This window comes from Lonchura striata, chromosome 2, assembly GCF_046129695.1.
Source record: "Lonchura striata isolate bLonStr1 chromosome 2, bLonStr1.mat, whole genome shotgun sequence".
Lineage (NCBI taxonomy): Eukaryota > Metazoa > Chordata > Aves > Passeriformes > Estrildidae > Lonchura > Lonchura striata.
Genome location: NC_134604.1, coordinates 101986532 through 102012524, shown reverse-complemented (window position 1 = coordinate 102012524; position 25993 = coordinate 101986532). Strand labels below are relative to the sequence as shown.

The following is a 25993-nucleotide window of genomic DNA, read 5'->3' as shown; positions in this document are numbered from 1 at the left end:
CAGGATGACTACTGCCATCTGTCACATCAGGAAACATCAGCATATCAGTTGCTACTTGACGTTAGAAATCATAGTGGGAATGCTGGTTTTTAGGGGGAAATAGCCAGCCTCTCTTGCACAATAAAAGAAGCCCTCAATACAGGAGGTATTTATTACATTTAAGTTATTTGGAATGCAGCTGTGTAAAGTTGTCAGTTTAGGACCATTTTAGTTTAGATGGTGAAGAATGAGTCTGTAGGTGGAAACAAGAGCCAATTCAAGTGAGTTTAGTTACACTGCATTAAGGTATTAATTTTAACATTCAAAAAGCTGGCACTCATGCAGAATTGCAGTGGCTGTGAAAAATATTGTCAGAAAGCTAAAATCAGTGGATTCCATTCTACCTTCTTCCTTTAGTTTAAATTAATAGATTAGGAAAAAAAAATTCTTTAACTTTTTTATCACTATTCACTCTAGAGCAAGATTATCAAGCGATGATGCAGAACAAAAAAGTAGACTTATCATAATATCTACTTCTGTAATTTAATTTCAGATTAAGACCATGCTTGGAATGTGTTTACACTTTCAACTTTGGTGTATGTTGAGCATGTTTAACAGTTAAGTGACATAGCATAAGAGAAAGTACATTTATTTATGTAGAATGCCTTTATATATTTGTGTGGATACATGTATGTAAATTATATGAAATAGGATGGTTTATACAATGCACACCTTCTAAAGAAGAGAGAATAGTCAGGGATTTCTGTGTTTTGAATAAATTCTCTCTTCCTACCTTCTGCTTCTCCATCACATTCCAACACAGTCTTGATTCGTATCAGCAAGTTGTACTTCAGCTAACAGAGGCTAAGCAGCCAGCTTAGCAACTTCATTTAGGGATGCTCTCTCATCTCATACAACGATAATTACATGTAAGCCAGCAGGTCTGGCAAATGAACCTCTGGAATAGAATATTTTCACTTATCTCTCTTGAAACTCTCATGGCAGAAGTGTCAAGTGGGGATCTTACTCATAGCTATGGATTCACAGCCTGGACATCCAAAAGAAGAGAAACATTGCTGTCAACATAATTTCCAGTGTCTGACTGATTATCAAAATTAGCCGGTCGTAACCTTACTAGCTCAATTGCAATGGGTTTCCTTCTATTTTCTTTAAGCTAACATTAGTGCACCTTACAAACACGTGTGTACGCACACACACATATCTGCATAGGTATATAAGTGTGAGGTATATATAGATATATAAGTGTACTGCACAGTTGCCTGGTGCAGTAGGAGTATCTCTGTGACTGCCCCACCTCCCTGGTGCCTTGGCATAACAGCTGTGAGGCTCTGCAAGTGGAACTGAACAATGGTGACAATGGTGACAATGGTTCCTCTGCCATGGAAACATCACCAAGGTGATGTCAGCTTATGCCCTTTGTTCAAACTGCTACCATAAAAAATAAAAAAAAGAGGCATGTCACCATTATGGAAGACTGTCTTCTGAAGGAACAGAAAGCCTGATATGCCAACAGAACCCACTTCTTTGAAAACTTTGCAGCCTCCCTGGAGCCAGGGTTGAAGGTGTGGATGGAGAGGTTCAGCCTTCAGATTATTGTCCATTATTGATTTCTCAGGTGGGCAGTGATAAAGTAGCTAGCAGACTAAGGGCAATCAGGAGATTGATTATTCAGGCCTGCTTGAGGGATCAGGAGCACAAGCAGTATATTCCCTGTCCTTCCAGTCACAGGGAATGAGGATGCAAGAAGACACATGAGCCAGCAGGTCAGGACCTTGCTCTGAGCCCTTCCCTACAAGAAAGGCATTGAGGTGCTGGAGTGTCCAGAGAAGGGAACAGAGCTGGTGAAGGGTCTGGAGCACAAGTCCAATGAGGAACAGCTGAGGGGCCTGGGATTGATTAGCCTGGAGAAAAAGAGTCTGAGGAGGGACTTCACCACTCTCTATAATCACCTGAAAGGTGTTTGTAGTGAGGTAGGAGCTGGACTCTTCTCCCAGGTGACAAGTGACAGGATGAGAGAAAATGGGGTCAAGTTGTGTCAAAGGACATTTGTATTGGATATTAGGAAAAATTTCTTCACAGAAAGTGTTGTCAAGCATTGGAGCAGGTTGCCCAGGGAAATGGTGTAGTCACCATTTCTGGAGGTATTTAGAAGACATGTAGATGTAGAGTTTAGGGGTATGGTCTAGTGGTGAACTTGGGAGTGCTACATTAACAATTGAACCAAGAAGTTTTAAAGGCCTTTCCCAACCTAAGCAATCATATGCTTCTGTGAAAAAATATAAAGAATGGTTAATGAGTTATTTGTACACCTGTGAAAGAGTTGTGGACAAAAAGACACAGCTGAGAGCTTATTTCCTTAAAAGCTTTGGCTCCCTTCCCCATCCCTCTGGTTTCTGGATTTGCCTATTTACCATGTGTATAGAACATTAGCCCAGAAGAGAAATTGTAGTGAATACACCTGGAAAGATCCATTGGGTGAAGTTTGTGCAGCCTGTCATTAGGAAGCCCAGTTAGTTAAATTTTGGCTCTTTTTGTAAGTTAAATCTAGGCAGATAGACTAAATATCACAAACATTCAGATTCTGATAACAGTGTTCAAAGAATAATGTTTCATCTTTAATAATTTCTCCTGGCTTGTGTTTGGCATGGAATTTTATTTTCATCTTATGATTTCCCAATTTCCTTCATTTTCCTCAGGAGAGAGAAACAGAAGAAGGAGATGTCAGGTGGCTTTCAGTTACATGCCTCAAAATGAAGATGAATTGGAATTAAAAGTTGGCGACATCATTGAAGTTGTGGGAGAGGTGAGCACATCTTTAATTTAATATACACACATGCATTTTTTACATGTCTTGTGCATGCTAAGCTCCTCAGTGCGTAATTTAAACCAGACATTTTTCTTCTCTGCTATACTGACCTGTCTGGTTTGGGTTACTGTTGGGGATTAGGGGATGTCGATTATTTTCTTATGGATTTTGTGACTTTTTCTTCCCTGTAGCATTTCTGCTGGTTTTACATCAGTTGATGTCTCAGAGTTATGTTCAGGGGAAAAGCTCCAAGTTTGTGTTGCAGAGCTTTTGAGTTTATATCTCTGAAGAACCAAAGATTATAGCAGAAGAAACTTTTTGCAGTTTTAGCAAGCCAGCCACAGGGAAAAATTACGTTTGCAAAGTTAAACACATTTAACAAATTTACTGGAATCTCTACTGGAGTTCACCTCTTGTCATCTTGACAGCAATTTTTAAGGATTTCATTTTCCTCTTAGTCAGTTTTTAAAAAACCCCGAAAACCAAATTAAAACCCCCAACAAAATATTTAGAGATTCAAGATGCACTTTTTTTGGTTAGAACTGGATGTGGAAAATGAATTACATGAGCTGGGAATAAATTATGCAAGCTTGGACAAAGAGACAGAGATTTTCTTTGCATGGGTGACTCTGGCTGCAGGATCAAGAAATGATGTTTGCTCCCAATACCTTCAGTGTTCCATTACAGATTTTACAAATATCTTCTTGATAGCATGAGGACCAAAGTCAAAATGATAACATGCATCCTTTAAGTTAGAATACATTTAAACTCATTTATTCTTATTTACTTAACTTTAAAAAAATGACCTTAGTCTATTAAGGCAGCCAACATAATGTGTGTTGCAGTTTGTATCATTTATTTGTATGATTTTTTTTCTCTGCCATGACTCAGCAGTTAGTAATCCAACATTCATTTTCTTGTCTAGGATATATAGTTAATTTACTTTTTCCTGCATCTGTCACTTAAGCAAATTGAAAAGAATATAAATTCTACTGTAATCTATATGGCATCCAGCATTATTTTGTAAGAGATTAAAGTCTCACATCTGAATGTAAGAAGCTTAGTGATCACTGGTTTTGCTCAAACCTAACTGTGCACACCAGCTCTGCATGTCATTCTTCCCCTGGAATCAGACATGATGTGTCACTTAACCGACCTTATTCTGTCTGTGAGGAGTTTTGTAATGGGGGAATTCAAGGTTGTAAGAGCATATTTTGATCATAATGTAAGCCCCACATCACAGTAAGTTTCATGACATCACATGAACTGTTTTCATTGGGCGATTTGAGGTATATTTCACCTCACACAGCCACACAAATACTACTTAAAAGTTTTAAGTCTGTATCTTTTAAAGGTGAATTGATGGAATAAAACATTTTCCTAGTATCCAGCCAACAAATTAACTCTACTGAATGAATTATATGATTAAATAATTTAGATGGCATACTAGGCGTCTCTTATGGAAAGTATCTTGTTGTTTTTTAAATCTGAAAAACTTAATTATGCATACCTGATTTATTTATATCCAAAAGAGACTGAAAATATCAGCATTAAAATTGAAAAATGTAGAACTATGAAAGTGAAACATTCCTTGTACTTGCATGTATGTGCTTATAGTTAAGGTCATGTTTTTTGAAATCCACTTGGGTTTCTCTTTTGGGTGAAAGTAAATTAGCTCGTTGAACAGGGAAAATAGGAAATTAAACAGAAATTCTCAGTGCTTCAGAAAGTATTGTGGGACCTTTATTTTCCATTCTGGTTGGTACCAAGCAGTTGATGTTGAACACTTCTTGTAACTTCCTCTTCTGCTGTTATAATAGTATGAATTCCTCGAAAAAGTAGACCAGAATGTTTCTTTTGAAACAGGAACTTTTATTTGATGCAGAAAGTTGCACCAATGAATGTGCTTATTTAATTGTTAACACTTCTGCTTTTAAGTAATGCTGCATAAAGAGTCATTGCATTGGAATAGAAATCATAGTAGTTTTGTCATTATACAATGCTTCTTATTTCAAATGATAAATATTTGATGTGAGCAACTTATTGTTTAAAAAATATGTCTTCCTCAGTTGTAAAAGTTGAAGATTTTTTATGCGAGGGCCAAAGTGATGCTCAGTTATTGTACAAAACCCCCCCAAAGAACCAGGGAAAAGCCTTTCCACATAGGCAACAATTTGAGATAATTCTTATAAAATACAGGTTTTGTTTATCTTTACTCAGGATTAAAAACTGGATGATCTCTTTCACATTATTTAGAGCAGTTCAGTGTAATTTGAACATTAATGGTAATTCACTTTCCATTTCCAATTGCTCTTTTCTCTTATCCCATCTTTTTATTCATTAATAGGTCTCAGATTCCCACAGATAGTATTTTTTGTATCATCCTAAGAAAGCTGTATCAGTTGAATTCATTAGTTTAATTGACTTGGATTAATACTTTAAAATCTCCATGGATTTCTGTTTAGTTGAAAAATAAATCAATTCCTAACTGAGTTACAGCAAATAAAACTGGTATTATTTAGGTCAAAATACCGTCTATATGTCTTCATGTAGTTATTGAGGAAAAAAAAAAGCAAAAATGTTGCTTCTGATTGAACAACTCACTAAGCTTTTCCTGTTAAAAAGAAAAGCTAATTGGACTTCAGTATTAAATGAATGTGCTCTGCTCCTCCTCAAGCCTATTCAAGATCACTGCCTCCAGCACAGGGTTGACAGGAGGGAGCACAAGTCTCAGATGCCTCCAGCAGTGTTCAAGTGTGTTTTCCCAGATTCCCAGGGAAAATAGGTTACACTGACATCACATGGGGATGAGCTGAGGGTGAGGATGTCTTCTCCCTCCTCTCCATATGTAATAGCACCAAAGGTACCCAGATACTTCTTCCTGGTGCCAACAGATGGGATAAGATGTTTTGAAAGGGTTTTTCTACCTGTAGTAGTGGTAGGTTAAATGGGAAATTCCTGTTGTGGCAGAAGTGATTTGGAGCTGTAGAGTGGATTGAAACAACAGCAAGAGTGAGTTTTGAACTTGTCACCAGATGCATATCCTTAGAGGTTGTGTGTGTCCAGAATTCACAGTTCCTTCCTATTTGTCCTAAGCAGTTAGAAATTAATTATAATAAGATCAAACATTCAACACAGTAGATAAAATGCTTGTCATTAAAATAGGTTTCCATAACTACAGAGACACTGATACCCATGAGGCATTAATTAACAGACTTAAATTAAAAGTACATTTAAAACTAACAAGAGAAGCATTTTCATCATTGTTTATGTTCACATTTATTGTGTGATTGATAGCTTTTTTACTTGTCATTTTCCTACCTCATTAGCTCTAACTCTAATTACAGTTGTTCTAAAATACAACTGTAACTAATTGTCTTATTAAATGCAGCCATCTGAATTGCAATTATGTTTCACCCTTACACTTTCATGGGTTGCCAGAGAATTAACCTGTAGCATGAGTGTAAGGACATTTGGCATGTCATTCAAGAGTTCTGAGGCTGCTTGTATTTGGGATTATTATGTCACTATGCTCCTATATACCTTTTGGCCTCCTCCTGCTCAGACAGCTTTTTGACAATGTGTAGTACATGGAGTTAAACTCACAAGTCTTTGACTGAGACCTTCTGTAATACCACTGAGCTTTTTCTTTGACTTTTAGATAACATTGCCATGTACTACCTGATCAAAACCTAACTGTTTTGAAGTTATAAAAATGCAAACTGAATTTTGACAAATCTGTTGCCTCTTAATTGCAAGATTAGAGGATGGGTCTTTTTTGGTCTTGTTTTCTTCCATGTCCAAGAACAAGATAAACTGGGGATTGAGCTGGACCTTTCTTACAGTGACTTCTTTTGGCATCTGTAGAGTTGAAAGGGGAATGAATATTTAACAGTAATGAGGGAATGGTCTGTGCCACAAATCTAGAGATGTATAAATTGCAAGAAAACAGCTGGGAATGAATGCTGGGGTTTCACATCTCTCAGTTACTTTTCTGTGGAATGCTTTGGCAGTTTTTCCAAATTCTGTTCTACACAGGTTGTTCACAAGGATTTCTATGACTACTTCTTGTTTGGTTAGTTCATGTTGTAGGAGACTTTTTTTGGGGAAATAAGGGTGTAAGTACTGCTGAGTCCATATAAGGTTATCCAAGTTCTACATTATTGTTTTCAGAGTCCCTTAGTTTCTTGTTTAGAAGATGGTATTAAAAAACCCCAATGAAAACCCAAACCACAAAATCAAACACACAAAAATTCCCAAAGCACATTTTGACACTTTAAAATAAAGAACCTTGAAGCTGAAAAGATTCCCTAGTACAAAGTACTTGTGCAGTTTTTAATTTTTACCTTCTGCACCCGAGTCATCAAACAATTTGCAGATACATTCTTCTGTACCAGAATCCCAAGGGATGGCTGACACCTTAGAGGCATGGCTCTCTCTTATAATGCAGTCCCAGAATAAGCCATCAAGTGGCACTGTAGGCGCCATCTTCTCTTGAGGTCTTGCTTCCAAAATTTATTTTCCCATTGGCAGTGTATGTGATTTGTTTATTTTGCCTCTTGGGAATCTGTGTTTTTAATTTCCTTTCAACATGTGATTGCTTTTGTCCTTTGAGCTCAATGTTTTCCACTAGAATTTATAAACTAAGGGAGCTTTTTCCTTTGCTTTCTGTGCTCTAGTTCTCTCAAAGCAAAAGAAAATCTGTTGACCTTGAGCTTCTCTCTCTCCTGTTGCTTGCTTCTGGCATTGCTTTTATTCCTGGGACTGTGTTTTAGTTACAACAGCTCAGAAAGACTCTGTTATGATCCAGAGAGACTTTCTTCCATTTGAAACCTTTCCTAACTCAGAGCTTCCCTCATTTGCCTTAGCTAAGCTGTGAGTGATCTGTCAGCCTAATAAGCAAGGCTGCAGGTTGTAGAACATCTTATGGAACAGGCCAATAGAGGAATTTATTGGAAATACACTTCAGGTCAGTGATTCCAAAGAGCTGAACATTTTAATAATTCACCAATTTTAGTCTATTAATTATACAGCAAGGTGTAAGGAAGCAGCTGTGGCAGTCCTAGATTTTCTGGCAAGTAGATGCTGGTAGAACTTCTTTTCCAGCATAGGGACATGACTGCTAAATGAAGCCCTCCTCTTTTTAGATTGTTTGGTTCAGCACATGAATGCTGGGCATAAATTAGGACATAAATGTATAACTTCTGAAAGCACTTTGTTTTAATAGCATGGTAACAAATTTTATTGAGTTCGTGCCTCCAGATGGATTACCCCCCATGAATAATGGATTTTCATTTGTAAGGTTATATTGGCTGTGAATTACTGCAACTTTTCAAACCATCTGGTAATAAAATGCCCCAGTTCGGGATAACTAAATCCTGGAGGTATTTTAGGGTCTTATATTGTATGCATTCATCTCTAGCTGGTCTGTTTTGAGGCTTAAGCATATGTAGCAGGTAGCTTTAATCTTTAAAATACTTAAAGCTTTTGTTATTTTTTATGAAAATTTGCTAATACATCTTTGTGAGGACCAGTTTGACCTCAATCTCTAATGTCTTGCCAACATGATTCTGCATTTTCCTTGTAGAAGAAACCTCTGGGTTTTGCTTTAGATTTTTTTCCTGAATTTGTAGAATTATTTTATACAACATGGTATTTTCAGTCAATTTTTCAGTCAGCTGAAAAACTTAAAATAAGCTAATGAATGATCTGAGCATATCTATGTGCAGTTTGGATTTAGCTGCCTAAAGATCTTTATATATATTTACTTCTATACATAGAGATCCACAGATCAACGCATCACATAAAGAGTGCTAATGTTAACTATAAGAAAACTCAAATGTTACTCTGGATGAAGTAAGCAAATGAAAATTACTTCAGGAAAAGATGGAACTGAATGATATTGGTCACATATTTGTAAAGTAACCTCAGCATCTTGCAAAGCAAGAATCTTGGGAACTGTGTAAATCCTCTCATTAATCTTCTGATCAATCAGCTAATGCAGTTACGGTTTCATATTTAGCTCTAATCGATACAGCTACATGGGAATGCTGCATTAGAAAAATGGAAATATTTTATAGCTCAAAGAGTCTTGGCCATTTTGTGTATTTTCTATATAACAATATATTTTTATATGGAATATAACATTTCTATCAAATCGTCTTTAGAGATATAATTTGTAGAGTCTGAGTGCTGTGCATCATGCAATTTCAGTTTTCCATATTGTTTTTTATTAGTCTGGAGAGAAGACAGCAAATATTACCTTTTAGAGACTCTGATACTGTGATGTGAAAAAGCTTCACCTCACTGAAGTGATTGAGTGATACGTATGTAGCCTACCTTCTCAAGCAGCAGCAGGATAGTAAAAAGCAGGTAAAAAGCAAGATAGTAAAAGCAAGATAATTCCCAGTGATGTGCTGGAGCGCACCAGTACTACTGAGGCATTGAAGGAGGGGAAGTTTTGTCAGGGACAGATACTGAGATTAAATGAAAGTCTGGTCTGAATCACTTTCAAATTACAACAAAAATTCAACTTTTGAGATCAAGAAATATGGGGTTTTTATTAAAGTATCTCATGTAGCTAAATAGAGAAAAATGCACACATTCCTGTATCATTTGAGGAAATATTTGGTTGTATTATTGCGAGATTTCTTTCCTAAGGACTCAAGTTTTTCACAGGTAAGTGAAAAGACTTTTCATGGTCTTTTTTATAATAACTAGCTAGCTTCATTTAAAATGTGGGGTTGGTTTTTTTAACAGTAAAGTTAACTTTTAATAACTAAAGGGAAGGTAGGCAGGAAAAAGATGAGTCAAAGATAATTGGAGATTGATGTTTCACAGACCTACACTGTCCTCTCCTGTCATATTTTTAGTGAAAGGACAGTGTCTGACAGATGAAAAACATTTATCTCTCAAGAATGTGTTTGGCTGATGCATATAATCAGTCATTTCTTGCTGTGCCATTATAACCTAAAGGCATCTCTAAGAGCTGTCATTTTACTGCCTGACACCACCATTCAATCCTGAATGGGTTATAGAGGAGAGAGTTGGCAATTTTAAAGTGATGTTTTCTCTTGGATTTTGGCTAGGTAGTGTCCTTCCTCCTCCTGACACTATCATTATTATTATGTATTTCAGTACCTCTTCATAAATCTCGAGTCAAATATGCATTACTACTGTTCTTTATTATCCACAGGTTTCTTACATTTACACATTAATGATGTAGCAGCATTCTTAATTTCTAAAATACAAAACTTCTGATTTTTATGGGGAAGGCAAGAATGTTTTCCTTATATTAAGATACCTAACTTAGATTCTCTGAGTAGCCCTTTGTAGGTGTTTCTCTTTCACCATTAATTACTTAGGGAATTCAAACAGAATCTGCGAATCACATCCACTATGATGGTCTTGAATAGTCATACAGCGTGCACTGAAAATTTACTGTTTGAATGGATATCCACAAAAATGGAAATGTAGAGACACTGTGTGCTCTCTAGTTGCTCTTTTATTATTTTACTTAATACTTGTCCGTGCTTTTGGCTGCTGTCAGCACTGCTGACATTTACAGATGGGTTCATGCATCTCTCTTGTTTTCACTTACAAAGAAAAAAAGAGAGGTGTTCTGGCTTGGAGCCTATGCCATGTGCTCCTTATACCTGAAATTAATTAATATAAACTATTCAGAGCCATTACTGTCGTTTATTGAATGTATATAATGGTACTCAGTAAAGTGTTGCTTATGTAAAATCCCCTTTTTCTTTGTCTTGGTGCAGGTGGAAGAGGGCTGGTGGGAAGGTATACTTAATGGAAAGACTGGCATGTTTCCTTCCAACTTCATAAAGGAGCTCTCTGATTCTGATGAAGTTGGAATAGCACAGGAGGAGCAAGTAAAGTCAAGTAAGGAAAAATTTATTATTGATGTTCTGTATGTATGTTTGTCTTTAGCTCATAACACATTGATAGGATAGCACATTCTTATCTCTTGCTTGGAAGTGTTGAATGCCATGTTCTTAATTTATGCTGAAAGGATCAGATGATGATTTATGTATACCTGCAGTGCTACCTGAGTTGCAACGTTGTCAGTGCTCTCTGAGCTGTGTAAGACTTGCTGAGCCACAACAGACTAAGAGAAGACAGAAGGCAATGATGATAATGACTGCATTTGTATTTCACAATTAGTTACAAGGGATTTTTTTGTCTTTAGACGTGGAAAGTACAAAGTGGCTTATTTAAAGTGGAGGGATTAAAGTGCCATGTTTTCTGTAACAACTCCAATAGATTAAGGATTCATAATTACTGGTGTGGGACATGCAGCACTTTTTCCCTCCAGGTGCTGAGCATGTTTCTATCACCTCCAACACCCACTGCCCCAGCAGCCAAAGGGAAAAAGGCCAGAACTGGGACATGGACTTTGTTCTCTCATTTACAGTGGGCCAGTACTGCTGCAGGTGAAAAGCATGTTTGGTAACTAAGTTTGCAATAGTATAAGCATGGGAGTGGGTTGTCCTATTTAGAACTATAATCTGAACCAAAACTGTGCTGTTACATGGAATAGAAAGGTATTGATCTTCATTTTTTTTATGTTCTTCAAGCAGCTATTACTTTTTTTTCCCCTAATTCAGTGATCAAATCTGAATTTTCAGAGAAAAAAAAAAAAGTAATATCTATTTGCATTTCAAATTTCAGGCTAATTCCACAATACTTGCAAAGGTCTTCCTATTTTTAGTACTGCAGATGTTCATTGCTATGTAACATTCTCCTGAGATCTCTGAATAAACAGAAGTCAAAGTACTACCAAGATCTTTGTAAGCTGATTTAAGCTAAAATTTAACAAAACCTTTATAATTTACTCTGTCAATAAAAGGTAGAAAATTATAATACTTTTTTCTTTTTTCCTTATTTTTCCACTTATGGTAAATTTGTCACCCTTATTCCATACCACCAAAATAAGATCCCTAAAGCCCTAACTTTTGCAGTGATGAAAATATTTTATGTTTTTTTTTGTAATAGAGTTCATTTTCATTGTGAATGTGTACTGGTGACCTAGGCTTGTGGTCAGTGCTGTTCAAGATACGTAAATGTAACTTTCCTTCAGACTGGAATGAACATATTTTAAACTTGAAAATTTTAATGTGATGGAGAGAGAGATCATTAAGTGAAGGTGCATGTTTCAGTGTGAGTGCAAACTGATTTCTGTAACCTGTATATGCTATAATGAATCATGCTCATTATAAATACAGTGAGTCTTGGAAGAACTAATTGTGTAGAGTAGTTTCAGCTCTGGAGTCTGTAGTGTTTGGTCACATAAGTGAACAAGGTAAGTGATAATGTTCAGAATGGAATTTCCCATTTTTTTTTATATAAATGAATGCGTATTCTTTCTTTTCAGGTTTTTTACTTCATAATAAGCATCCTAAAAATGGCTTTTAACAAAAACATGTATTGGAGTGTGCAAAAGCAGCCACAAAGCATTAACTCTTGATGTCCATTATGGCCCATGCTTTGTTCAGTCTTGGGTTTGTGTGCTGGTTCTCACTGTCAGTGGAACCCAAACCTGTGATACTTTTATGGAGAAGACAGCAGTAACACAAATATTGTTTTTGCATCTTTAAATAAATTTAAGGTAACTGTAGGTGGGAGATGGGTTTCTTATTTTCTTATATTTAATTTAATTATTTAGAGGTGCTTTGTGGCTATCTAAGATGAGGAGCTATTGGATATACCTATAAAACAAAAGAACACTGTAAACCTCCTGACAGAGAAACAGTGATTGAAGGAATGCTGAGATCATTATGGGGATTTAAATTTTTAAAATTTATTTTTCTTCAAGTAAAACTATCAATTTAAGAATTACATTCACTTAGGAGAATTATGGGAAATACACATCAATTAAATTTTTTCTGTATGTGGTTTATGTGATTGATACAGCTGGTGCTCTCCAACACATAGCGCTTCATGAGGCTCTATTCAGGCACACTGAATATCTGGATTTGAAAATCTCCGTAATCAGATTGCAAAAATTTCAACAAGTTTACACAACTGACTAGGAATGACAATCTCATTCCATGATTAGTCTGAAAACATAGTAAAGTAAAAAATAAACAAGTAAACCCTGGAAGATTTGGCCAGCAGGCTAGTAGCACTGTTGAAATGCCCATGTCACATCTCAGAAATGTGTGTATTCATGCCTCTAGATCAGCTCCTTCCTCCATGGATGACAAGATGTGACAGCACCTTAAATCTGCAGTAACTCCTTTTTGTTTCTCTGCAAACTTTGAGTGCATCTGTATCACAGGACTTTGCAAGGTGGAATCCTTGAATATGAATTCTAAATTATGAAGTTGGGTGAGGGGTTGTACCCGGCATTGAACTCAGACCTTGGGCAGCCACTGAGATTCTGCTCAGCATTCAGAGGAGCCTAGAAAGGGTCAGGGTTTGGCTCTGCAATCTTGAGCAGCAGCCTTGAACTGTTCAGCCCAACACGTAAAATGGTAAGGTAATACTTGGCAGATTTACTGTGAGACCTAGGAAAATAGCACAGGATATGTGGAGAACTGGCACTGGGCAAACCCACAAATATTTTAAGTTAATAATTATATTTAATACCTTGGTTAAATTTAATTAAACTTGATTTTTAAATCACGTTTTACTGACCATCTTTAAAGAGAATTTTTGAAGGGCAAAGGTAATTTTGGTGAACTCAACGAAAAAGAAATACAGAAGAGAAAAATAACATAACTTGGCTTTTTAGAAATAAAGTTAATAAAATCCCATATTCCTCTGTCTTTCTGTTACAATCTACACCAGCCCCAATGGAGAGAAAAATGTCTGCTTTTATTGGTTTTGTTGTGTCCATGTAAATATTATGGCAGATCAGAGTAAACAGACAGAAGAAATTATCTTGGTTTCTTTTCATGCTCTGCCATAGACGAACCTCAGAAGCTTGTTCAGAGCAAAAATTTCCTCTTTTGAAAATGCCTGGGGCTAGTTTTAGAAGTGCCAGATATTTCTGAATCCTGACTGTGGGACTTAGCTTGAACCTTATTTGGAAAGGGCTGGGAACCCATGCCTCCCTTCAATGGTGTGTGCTCAGCAGGCTGGAAAGCAAGACTGTTGCAAGATCAAAATATTTGGGGGGTTGTTTGTTTGATTTTAAAGTATAAGTCCCAGCTGTAAGGTGATTGCCACATTTCCTGTCTTCAAAGCCACATTTTGAAATGTGAGTACAGTACAGAATGTGAGGATCAGGGTACTCTTAGAGTAAACAGCAGTTCCTTGCTCTTTGAAGCATGCTCTTAAATTAAAATATTGCTTTTCTTAGGCCAACTGTTACAGCATGAACATGTAGTATGCATTATCAATTTATTACTGTATTAGATACATGGATTATAAGATTATTTTCTATATTTCTCAGAGATACAGTATAATTTTAAGACTATTTTCTATACCATTCCTTGTCAATACGGCCTGTTGAGAAGCAAAAAGTTGACATGTAATAAAAAAAAAATCTATTTGAGATAACCACAATTTCACATGGAGGAGGTTATTTCAAAAAGCATTCAGTATGTCCACAGCAGTGTCATGACAGCATTGAAAGGTGGCCTTTTGTATCTTGCTGTCTCTGATGTGTGTTCTGTAAAGTACAGCTGGGCCTCATGGTATCTATCAACTATTTTTGGGACCTGTTAGTGATGACCCCTGAAAAATCCTGGCTGCTGGAGTTAGAACTGTTGATAGACTCATCAGCTGATGCGTCAGTCAGGCAACCTCCTCTGTTTTGAGTTCTTAAAACTTTATTTTTCCATTACTGTTTCTCTGGCTCTCCACAGTGTCATCAAGCTTAACTTACTTTTCTCTTAGCAGAGTGTTGATGTTTGATTGTTTTAATAGCACTCTTTTAATGGTATCTTGTAAAAAGAAAGTGTAAAGATGAATTTCTAGCATTTTTACTTCCTCATTACACAAGGCAATGGAAACACTTTGTTATTAATTAAACTCCAATAACAAAACTAAGAATTAGCTTATTATAATATATAAATAAGTATAGTTTTTATTATCTGAAAGTCCAACAGAATGATGTACAAAAGAAAAAAATCCCACACATTTTTTATACCAAACTGGGTGCGATTCTGTGTTGCAACAATTCACATATACAGGCTATTTTGCTATAAAAGTTTACCAAAGACATCAATTTTTGTGATTGTATACCTAGGGGGGATTTCGAACAAGGCTGGCATTGGTATATTCTTGGGCTTGCCTGGGTTTTTAAACCTGACACACAAAACACTTCAGCTGCTCATGCCTTTACCTTCACTTGAATTTCATGTCCTAAATATCAGAGCATGAGCTATCTCACTAGCAATGAAAAAAAATGGATTTTGTAATAAAAATATTATCTTAAATATCTTAGATGAGAAGTGGGATTTGGTTTTTGTAGTTTTACTGTGCTCCCTCCTGATTTTAGCATTTTGCTTTTGTTAGTGTCAATGCCTAGTCACACCTGATTAAGCTTTTAGCTGAAAAACTGATTTATTCAGGTTTTAGTGTCCTATCCTTCCTACTAAGCACTATCTAAGACCAGTTCCCATGTCCAAAATATTTCCAATAAGTGATCTTGGAAAGATGCAATATTTCTGATGCCCACAGGATCCTGGTACAATAAAGAGATGTATTTCATTGTCCTGTTTGGATGTCAGCTGTGCTTGTTCAAGTGCACTACATCTGCAGCAGGAATGTTGAGCCACTGTGAGTACATTGTTGCAGTAATAATATTTTTTCAGAATTCCCTTGTGCAAGGCTGCAAAAACCAGACAAATAATTTTATTTGCAAGTCTCACAACTTGATGGACAACAGACCAAACCTAAGAAGAATGCATTCTGTTGGACATTGTAAATAACAGCTTTAGCAAAATAATGAAATTCTGTTATCTGACATACATGCAGTAAGAATATTTTAACTTCATGTACAATCAGATATATTTGTTAATGTGCTCCTCATTTTGCTAATGAGGCTTTTAAATGTCAGTGACTGAAAATACAGATTAAAACCTCTTCCTTTCCCTTCTTTTTACCATCATTCGATCTCTTTACCCCCACCCTGCCCCTCTCTTTTTTTTTTTTTTTCTTTCCTTCTTGCCTGCTGTCAGGAAAATCTGCCTTTGAAGGGACAATTCTGTACAGAGTGGCACCGGCAAAGATTGACAGCTACAGACGTTATAACAGTGAGTGTGTTGCAAAATCATCAAGCAATAGCTTCAGTCCTCTGAACTTGTTTGATTTATCTACACTTGTAAAATGTGCCACTGCTACCCACTTATGGCTACTCTACGTGCATATATCTGTAAGCTGAAGTCAATTTGCTGCTGATGAACTGCCCAGCCTTAGTGCAATGAGAATGCACCTGTTCCTCCTGTGCATGTGTGTGTTCTGTGTCCATACAATGTATGTGTATAAGCCCACTGTAAATTGTGAATTGGATGTTTTCGTCTCAGCTGTGGATTGAATCTAAGACCATGTAGTCCCATCATTTTTGCCCCTGAAATGAGAAGACTGTTGATAATCACCACTAATCTTTGAATTAAAAGTCAATCTGCTCTGAAAGTAAAGTTCCCATTGTGATTGTTGAACTCATAAAATATGCTTTGTTTTTCTTAAAGGATATTTTAGGTTTTGATTTGTTTGGACTTTTATTTTTGTAATTTTAAAATTTATTTTTACTTTACTGCATGCTCTTCATTTGGCATTCTGTCTTTGACAGTTATTACTCACAGCATTCTGGCTGATATGTTTTTTCTGCCAAGGAGAGTAAAAGATATAAAGCTATTTTCATTTCATGTTCGGGTTTTTGGCTTCTGCTTTCTGAAAGAAGGGCACATCCTGCTTTTCGTGTTCTTTTACAGCCCTGGTAATATAGAAAAAGAGAGAATGGTTATATCAGATTCAAGACAGAGGAAGCAAGGAAGACAGAAATCTGTCCTTCCACCTGTTTCCTCATGGAGAAATCTAGCTAAAAGATTCACATTTGGTGTGTCTAAGTGCAAAGTGTTCAGTCCTGTCTTCCGGTGAACAGGATGTGCTAGCTTTGGCATCTGCTTTTGCCCCAGAGAGCTTTCTCTTGAGAGGATCCATGCTGTGCTGCCCTTCTTCCTCCTTAATGGGTGGGAGTGTATGATCTTCTGCCTCTGAGGACTTCTGTCTTATGCATGTTAACAGCAAAGAATGAAGCCATTGAAGTCACATTATTCTATTCTGATATTTGCCCTTACACCTTTTTTTGTTTTTCTTAACAAATCTGATCCTTTTTTTGAACAAAAATCTATGTGAATGTGTGCAGCTCTGAGTATTTCCTTGTGGAACATTATCTCCATGTCTACCAGAATTCATTTTGCAGCTCTTTTCCAGCTCCAACCAAACCCTTGCTTTGGCTGGAGCAGACCATGTGGCTTTTGGCCTTCAAATTTTTGTGCTGCTTCTCACCTCCATGACTGATTATCAATCACTCAAATTTCATGCCTCTTGCAGAATTCTTAGACCCTCATGTTCTCTAATCCACCCATCTGATGAGCATAATAAGGATTTCTGAAGTTAATTTTCAGTATGCTTGACTTTGGACATGAAGCTTCAAATCAGATTCAAGGTCTGCCTTTGGAGCCTTTAATTTCACAATCCTACTGGGTAGTCCTGTGCTAACATTACCTTTTAAAGTTTTCCAAAAGCTTACTTTCCATGCCCAGCCTGTTATTTATTAAGGGCAAAATCATCCTTCCCCTCTTTTCAAGTAATCTAAAGTAAGCATAACTGAAGCCAGGAAGAATGCACTCACCTTTCTAGTTGTGCTAGAGCTCTGCATTTAGTTCTTCTTGTTAATTATACTGGCCCACTGTTGTGCCATATCACAGAAAAGAAATTGCATCAAACTGATTTTAGAGTACAGGATTGGATGGGTGTCTAGAGGAAAGCTTGATAACCAGCTGCAAGAAGACAGCTTAACCCACATTGCTCTGGGCAAACAGCCTTCTAAACTTTGTTTTTAAAGCTGATAAAATATATCTGTTTATACTACCTGGAGTTGGTTTACTTGGAGGTTTAATTCTACCTCCCTTGGCATTTGGTTGAGACTTCCATGTTTTTTTCATTCTGCAGAGGTGTGTTACTATCTCCATAAAGCTGCATTCAGAAGGCCAGATAGCCAGCTACACTTATGGCCTGTTAGTTGCTTCTTGACTTGGAACTGGGACTGAGGGATTTGTATCAGGTCAAATGGGGAAGTCTTAAACAAAACAAGGGTTTGACTTTTGTTACTATCAGAGATGCTCTTGCCTAAACTAACACACAAAAAGGAGGATCCCTTACTCTCCCTGCTCCATCTATTTACAGCTCTCTTCCTGCAAACTTTCTCATCATGCTCTTCCTGAAGAAGCTGACTGGTGGTGCAGCCAGCTTCTTCCATTTCATGTCTTCTCTGTAGTCCATATTTTTAGGCAAATGTCCATGAGCTTACGTCTCCAGTGAAAACCATTTGGAGACATTCCACAGAATTGTTTTCATTTAGGGATGTCTGGTTAAAACAACTCATAGCTGCTCTAATTTCAGCTTGCTGATTTCTCTGTGAATTAAGCTGGAGTCAGTTCATAACTTTAGATTAGTTATGCCTAGGCAATGCTTGGATTCACCTGTGTCACATTGCATGAAGTCTTGCTCAACTTTGTAATCAAGCTTAGAGCTTTTACTTCACAAACACATGCTCAGTGCTCAGTGCTAAATACTTTTATTTTGAAAGCCATTTTCCAACTGCTGCGTTTAAAATATGTTTTCTTGCTTAACCAAGACCTGTAATAACTGTTGAATTGGTCAGTGCATCTAGAGATACCTTCCACTGAAATATGCAAGATTTTCTCCTGCAGAAACACCCGGCCTTGCCTGTATATGCTGACATGCCTTTCTTGGTCATGAGGTATGCCAGGCTCCGCTCAAAAACAATTCCAGCTCTTTTGGCATTCTGCTCATCAACCTGCTGTCAGAAATCTTTGCTACTGCATATGCTGGAAGAAGAGAGACACACAGCAACAAAAAACTTGTCATTTTGTTGATCACAGCCCTCTTTTTTCTCATCCTGCAACTTTCTTGCACCTCCACAAACAACGCTTCTTGGATTTCTAATTTTTTTATTTTTACTAATTAGTTTCTCTTTCTTGCTTCGCTTTTTCTTCAAAGATGCAATAACTGAGGAACAGTGCAGATAAAATGCTTGATTTGACAAATCTTTGCCTCTCTTTCCTTATATGTGGATCCACAATGCTGTCAGTAATAGCTATTAGATATAATGGAAGAAGATCAGGATCGTTGAAACAGAAACGTTCGTGAGTAACCTCAATTGTGTTTTGTGTTTTCTATTGCTCCACCACTTTTTTTACCCTTTTTTTTGTCTCCCTCCCCTTAATTCTTGAGGAATTATGGCTGGTCAGAGTCCTGAGAAATCAGTATGTTTTGATTTCCATCCATTTATGATGTTGTAAACCCCATTTAGGAGTATTGGAATGTGAGCAAAGTTCAATGAATGAGCAAAATGTGCATTTTAACAGTTCTGAAGAGAGGACAGTTACAACTTTGTGTTTCACCTCACCTTGTTACAACTTGCTTGCAAAAGGGAGCTTGTATCAAATACACAGCTGCTACAGATGCTGCAATGAAAAGATAACATCTGAGAAAGAAAAATTATAAAATTGTGGGAGAGAAATTTTCATGATTAAAAATTAGAATCCTGTTTGCTGAAGAACAAATGTACAGATGACATGGGATTGGGGGCCATGTGTGGAAAAATCATGTTGACTGGGGTGAAATGTGAAATCCTTCTGCTGTTTGGAATTCCCATTACCAAGTGGTTTTCCATGAGTTTGACAAAAGACCTGTGCTTGGTGAGTGGCAGGTAATGAACCCTATTGGCTGTGTCTGCTTCTCTCTCCTTCCACGTGTGATTATGTGCCTGTATTGGGTGAAGGGGGTGAAAAAAATAAGTCCCCAAATGAAGAAGATAATGGTTATCTACAGTTGTAGAGCTCCTGAACGAATGATTGTTCCTGTTTGCTCTTACAGTACTTGGGGAAGTGGCTGGGGAGGTGGGGAAGCCACCAAGTTCTGCACTGATGGCTCTGTGCTCGTGCTGCAGAAGATGCTTGTTCTGCATCGCCCTCAATGCATGCTGCTACATGGGGCCAGGCACCACTCCCTTGCATGACCACTTCTGCAAGCATAGAAATCGTGGGGCATCTCTTATGTGGCAAGAACTGTTATGCAAAGGAAAATGAACATGTTGAAAGCAAATGACAAAATATTTAGCTAACACAATTACATTTTTCAAGGAACGACTGAGAATAACAAATAATTACTAATATTGAGATAGTCTGCCTCAGCTATTTGTACATGTATAATCACTCTTGGTAAAGAAGCATAAATTTTTGTTTTGAAAGAATGAATTTATTAATCTTTAAGAAGAATCAACAACTCTTTCTTCTTCAGTAGTATTTAGAATCCAATTTCATTTTCTTTGTTTTGATTTTTTTATGATACTGGAATGCTGGGGATGGCTTCAACAAAATACAGGATTTTAATAGAAAGCAAGCTCAAGACTAATAACTTATAGGATATGCGTATTTCTTCTGTGTTCACCAGTATCTGAGGAAAAGGAAGAAGGACAGTTCCTGTCTCATCTATTGCAATTACCATGTATAACTTCATCACCTTTGTCACTCAGATCAATCATCCAGGCGTTCCATGGTGTCATTCTCTAAATTGAAGGAAAGTCATGTTTCCCCTTGCTTTCCTTCCCTTCCATAAAAGTAGAAAAACACAATAAGCTTTGTTTACAAATTTCTTTGTTCTATTAAACACAGTTGGCAATGTTTCTGTCTAGCTGCCATATCAAATCAGGAGATCCTTTGCATTGTCTCAGGTGTGTGCCTCTGAACAGCTGCCATCGCTTAACAAAGCTGGGAAGTGCTTAGAGGACCAGAATACCACAGGCTTTTACTGTGTCAGTGGTCCATCTTTTGCCCAGGGCCACATATTGTCAGCAGAAAGAGCAATTCAGAATAAAACCCAAAAATTAAATTGCCAAATAATCGCTCAAAATAGAAAGCTCTGTAACCTTAGAATGTATTTCCTTTTCTCCCCTGCCATTTTAAGCTATTTAGAAATAATTTGTTTCCTGCTTTGAATGGAGATAATTTTACCACAGCTGTTTATTTTTGTTTTAACAGCTTTAGTTATACAGCCCTTTATCATCCCTAACTATCTTTCTGCTTTAGAATCCTGGTTTGATGCCAGCATAGCTCTGAGAGGCCATTTCTGAATTAAATCTGATGTTGTGGTCTCTTTTTAATCCCTGTTTGAGCTAATCTGTTTTGGTACATTTCAGAATGTTGCTCTCAAAAGACCTGTAACTGCTATAGCAGGAGTGTGGTGTGTTTGAAATGTCTTGAGGAAACTAATCTTTCTTCTATATCCATAGAGGAAAAAATGTGTGAAGTGCAAAATTCCTCCAGACATTTTTGAGAAAATTTAATCTTCATGAATAGTAAATGAGCTTGCATTTGTAAGGAGCATGAATCAATAAAGAATCAAAATTCTGAGTGTTTTTAAAAAGCTGTAGACCCATATCTTGTTCCAGCCAAAACCTGGGAACAGTTGCCCCCTGGGAATTTTAACTTCTTGCTGGTGATGGTGCCGTTGTTCAGACTTCAGGGAACTTACTAGAAAAATGCAACCAGTGCTTAGATTTGAGCTCTACTTGTGGTGCTACAGATGATTCAGCAACAATAAATCTAGGTAAAAGAATAGCAGTTTTCTTATAGAGCCAGAAATTTGAAGTGACACTACCAAAATACTTGAGAAATATTACAGTTCTGAAAAACATTCCTGCTATTAAGACTGACGTGATAGTAAGCATGTTAGTGAGCACCTTATTGATGTTATGTTCTTATCTTGTCAGCTCTCCAAATGCTGACAGAGAGCTGACAGATTCTAGAGAAGCTGCTGTTTAAAAAAAAAAAAAAAAAAAAAAAGTAGCAAAATGTAGTGAGAGGCCTGACTACTGTAGCTTTTATCCTATACTGGCTTTGTTTGAAGTACTTAATGGGCTTACAAGAAGAGCAAGATGTTCTCAGTGTTTCTGAGGAGAGCAGTTTGCTGAGCTGCTGGCCTCATCCTTGTGCCCAAGGCCATTGCTGTGGTAGAGCACAACTGTCTCAGGCTGAGTGGGTGTGATGGTCAGCAGAGAGGGGGACTGTGACCACTGAAATTCTCTCCAACTTTTAATGTTCATTTAGCAGCCTAACCTCCCTGATAGCTGAAGCTCTTCATGAAGAAAATTTCATATTTAAAATGCATAACATGACATGACAGTCTGTGTCACTCGGGTTCCTGCCTAGATCCCAGCTGTGTCCATGGGCTACATTTATCTGTTGGAGAAACTATCCTGCCAGCTGTGTTCTGCCACAAGCTAAGCTATTTGCACACTGGCAAAAAATTCCATGAAAAGCTGAACAAAAAAAACAAAAAAAAACCCCAAAAAACAAAAAACCACCAAACACACACACACACACACACACACACACACACACACACACAAAAAAAAAAAAAAAACCAACAAAAACCCCAGTGTGATTAGAAGAGGAGCATTTTTCTGTTTTTAAGAGGAAAGATCACCTGAGCCAGGTTGCAGGTGCACCAAGAGAATTGCTGATAGACGTATACTGATACATATATACACACACACACATATGTATCACAAACACACATATATATATATGTATCAGGGAACAACCCAATGAAAAAATTAGTGAGGAAAGAATTTTTCAGGCAAGGATGGGCATAGTGTTGTAAATCCTTGCTTCCAAGTTTTTTATCTGTCCAAATCAGAAGACTATATCTCATGTACCTGAACAGGAAAGTAAGAGAGAGTCTCCTTAGCATGCCTTTAATAGTAAGAGCATGTTAGGTTATTTTCTGCAGGACTGTTCTGTACTCAAGCAATGCATTATTCTTTCTATGTGTTACTGCAGATCCTCAATTTATCTGATTTGTTCTACAGTTTCCACTGCATACAGTTCTTCTCTTTTGTCCCCTTTGTCTCCAGATCCCAGTCATGTTGTGGTAAGAGCACAAGCAGGGCTTTTATTCTTACTGATTTATTTAGCTAAGTACAGAGAAGTCCTCAGTTTGGGTCAGTCAAAAATAATGAAATTAGATCATTTTCCCAGTTGTTCTGGAAGAAATCTTTTTATCTTTGAATGAACTTCGTATCTGATCACCCAAATGCAATTTAGTTTGGACAGGCCACACTTCAGTCCATTCTGTCCTCATTAAAAAAAAAAAAAAAAAAAAAAAAAAAAAAGAAGCAAGAAAGAAGGGAAAAGAAGCAATGCTGTTATTTCCTATGTTGCTTTCATTTTGAGGACTGTATACCAAGACAGCTCTGTGGCAGTACAGAGAACAAACAACTCTTGGATTATCATCAAACACAGATGGGTGATGCTTGGGAAATCTGTTGTGACCCTGAGGTGAGGCTTCTGATACAAAGTGTGGTGCCTCATCACAGAAGAATGGTCATAAAAGCTGAAAATGCTGTAATAAAAAACAAGTGATGACCCAGAAAGAAACAAAAGCTATATTCTTATTAGATCCCCTTGAGGTTTCTGATCTTTCTTTCATGTAAACTTCAAAGATCTGAAGTCCATGTGAGACCTGTTGAGTAATTCTCACAATTACTTTCATATTTTAATTCTATCCACTGACCAAAGTCCAGATCTTCTTCCACAATTAGGGATGCAGAGAACCTATTTTAATAACCTATTTTAAAAACAGATTTTCTGTTAATTCCAAGGAGTGGCTAAGAGCAGTCATGGATTCTTATCAGTTACTTCTGGAGGGAGGTGTCTTCAGTGCTTCTTCCCTCCATCACAGAATAGTTTGAGATTTTGGCAAGAATGACAATAGAAACCTTTGCCAGAAGGTAATTTTCCATATCAGGATATTTTGTTCAGCTAGAAAATGACAATCACTACAATTTGTTTGAGTTTTTTGAGTTGTGGAAGTTTTATACTCACTATAGTCAATTGCTGACCATTGTCTTTGCAGTTAGAAGTGGTAAATAAAGTTGGTTCTAGCTTCTATCTCAGCCAGGGCCCCAGTGATTGATAATTTGCAAAGCTGGAGAAGATCTATCTGTAGAACTTACAGCTTCTTCAGTTACTGCCCAAGTCAGAGCAATGGTAGGGAACAAGAAAGGGGCAGTGACTTTAGCCACACTGCCCAAGGAGATTTATACCTCTCTAGCTTAATTTACCCGTGTATCTCAGAGTGCCTCTGCTGGAAACACTGTGCAGTGGCTCTGCTATGGATAGCCACTCCTCTCCTGCCCTCCAGAGCACCAATCAGCATTGCAGTCAATGCTTAAATTCCCTGCTTACCGATTGCCTGAGGTCTGGAAGAGAAGTAGTGCACAGGATTTACTTTACTGATGCTACCATTCTAACTACCATAATAAAAATTATAATTAACCAGATTGGAGGTTTTCTCCCAGGCTTACCTTAGAAAAGTAAAACATAAAGAAATCAAGACTTTTGCATATTTAATTATGTATTAATGAAAATATTGTAATACTGTATTATCAATAATAAATGTAATAATAATAAATATGATTATTAAGTATTGTAATGTAATTATTTAATAATAATTTAAATTGCAATCCTGCACAGCTTATGGAAAAAATAATTTGTTCGGTGTTATTTGAATTGAATATCTGATTAAATAGAAATGTTGCTGATATTCAACAATAGATGAGCAGCCACTAAGGAGGCTAGAGGGCCAAAGTATTTTGTTTAGTCTGTAGTCTTTCTGTTTTTTTCTAATTGGGAACTTTCTCTAATTCTATTTTTATACTCATTTCTTGTTAAAGATACACAAAATCTCAGGGCAGCATATCATGGCTTTCCTGTTTTTGGCTAAAAGTCCTGATCTGACATGTAATTCCTGATTTGATTTCCTAGCACCCTGGTTTGAAACTCATTTAACAAATGAGGCTCTCATGTCCTGGACTTGCACTGGTTTCAGTGGTTCATCTGTACTGTCAGCCTTTAATGATGAAAATGAATTGCAATTTCTTTGTTAACCTTGATACAAAAGTAATTAAGAAGAAAAGCGTATTTGAAATTCTTCTTTCTTTGACTTGTAAGATCCACGTCTGTGACATCATGAGTGCTTTTTAGGGAAATGTGAGGATTTGAGCTCCTTATTGTTAGTTAGAATTAGTGCTGTAGTAGCAGGAATTGCTGTGGTTTTCTTGGAAGCAGTTCATGTAGGGAGGCAGATTTAAGTGCTCCAGGGAAGGAAACTTCAGTGGGTCACTTTTGCTGCCTGTGGCTGTTTGAGCTGATGCACTCTTCTGTAGAATGGCTGAAACATCACCTTATTGCATCTGTGGCCTCTGCTTGCTATTCAAGCCACAGATATTTTCAGATAAATGCAGATAAATTTTCCTATTCACTGAAAGAAGTAATGCAAATCAGAATGTCAGTTTTGATCTGTTATATTCCTAGAGGAGAGTGTGCATGGGTGCTTTTCTTATGAGGCTGTCTGTGCTGCAGAGAGGTTTAATTTTCAGCAGGGAACATATTATGCAGCTTATTTGATTGCAAATTTGTTTGAACAGCTTTAAGCTTTATATTTCCCAGTTAGGTAATGTAGCTTTAGATACTAATTGCATAATTGGCTTGAGTCACACAGATTTAAGGTACAGCATGCCTGATCTGACTGCTTGTTAGCTTTACATGGCTTTATACAATAGGTGCCTTACAGCTGAATTTAACTCTTTCTTTTATTGAAGGTCACTTCCAAAGAGGTTTTGCCTGAGGAATAAGGATTTTCTTGGTATTCAAGAAATCACCATCCTAATTTGTGAAGTTTTGATGATGGATTATGCATGTTTTGTGAATTTGTGGATTGGTGTAATTTCTAACCAGTACACCCATGTGATGAAATAAAGTCATTTTTCCAAGTCAAAATGAGTGCATGGCACAGAGAGCATCTTCTCAACCTGTTTCTTGTGGTTTTGTTTTTCTCGAGAGGATGGTGGGAGGGATCATTTTCCAGTCACAATCGGATCTGAAAACAGTGAGTTTCACACCCTTCATC

General features: G+C 37.1%; 1 protein-coding gene across 5 annotated transcripts in view; it reads left to right on the top strand.

The window, feature by feature from the left end:
- Window positions 1–25993, top strand: part of SH3KBP1 (SH3 domain containing kinase binding protein 1) — a 212161-nt gene that overhangs the window by 104886 nt on the left and 81282 nt on the right. For 4 of the 5 annotated variants that reach the window (XM_021552922.3, XM_077781634.1, XM_077781632.1 and 1 more), the window contains 3 exons: window positions 2697–2803; window positions 10579–10702; window positions 15952–16026. In XM_021552922.3, the coding sequence (XP_021408597.1) occupies window positions 2697–2803; window positions 10579–10702; window positions 15952–16026 (306 nt within the window). The remainder of the gene's footprint in view (window positions 1–2696; window positions 2804–10578; window positions 10703–15951; window positions 16027–25993) is intronic. The other variant, XM_021552924.3, reaches the window with a different exon arrangement.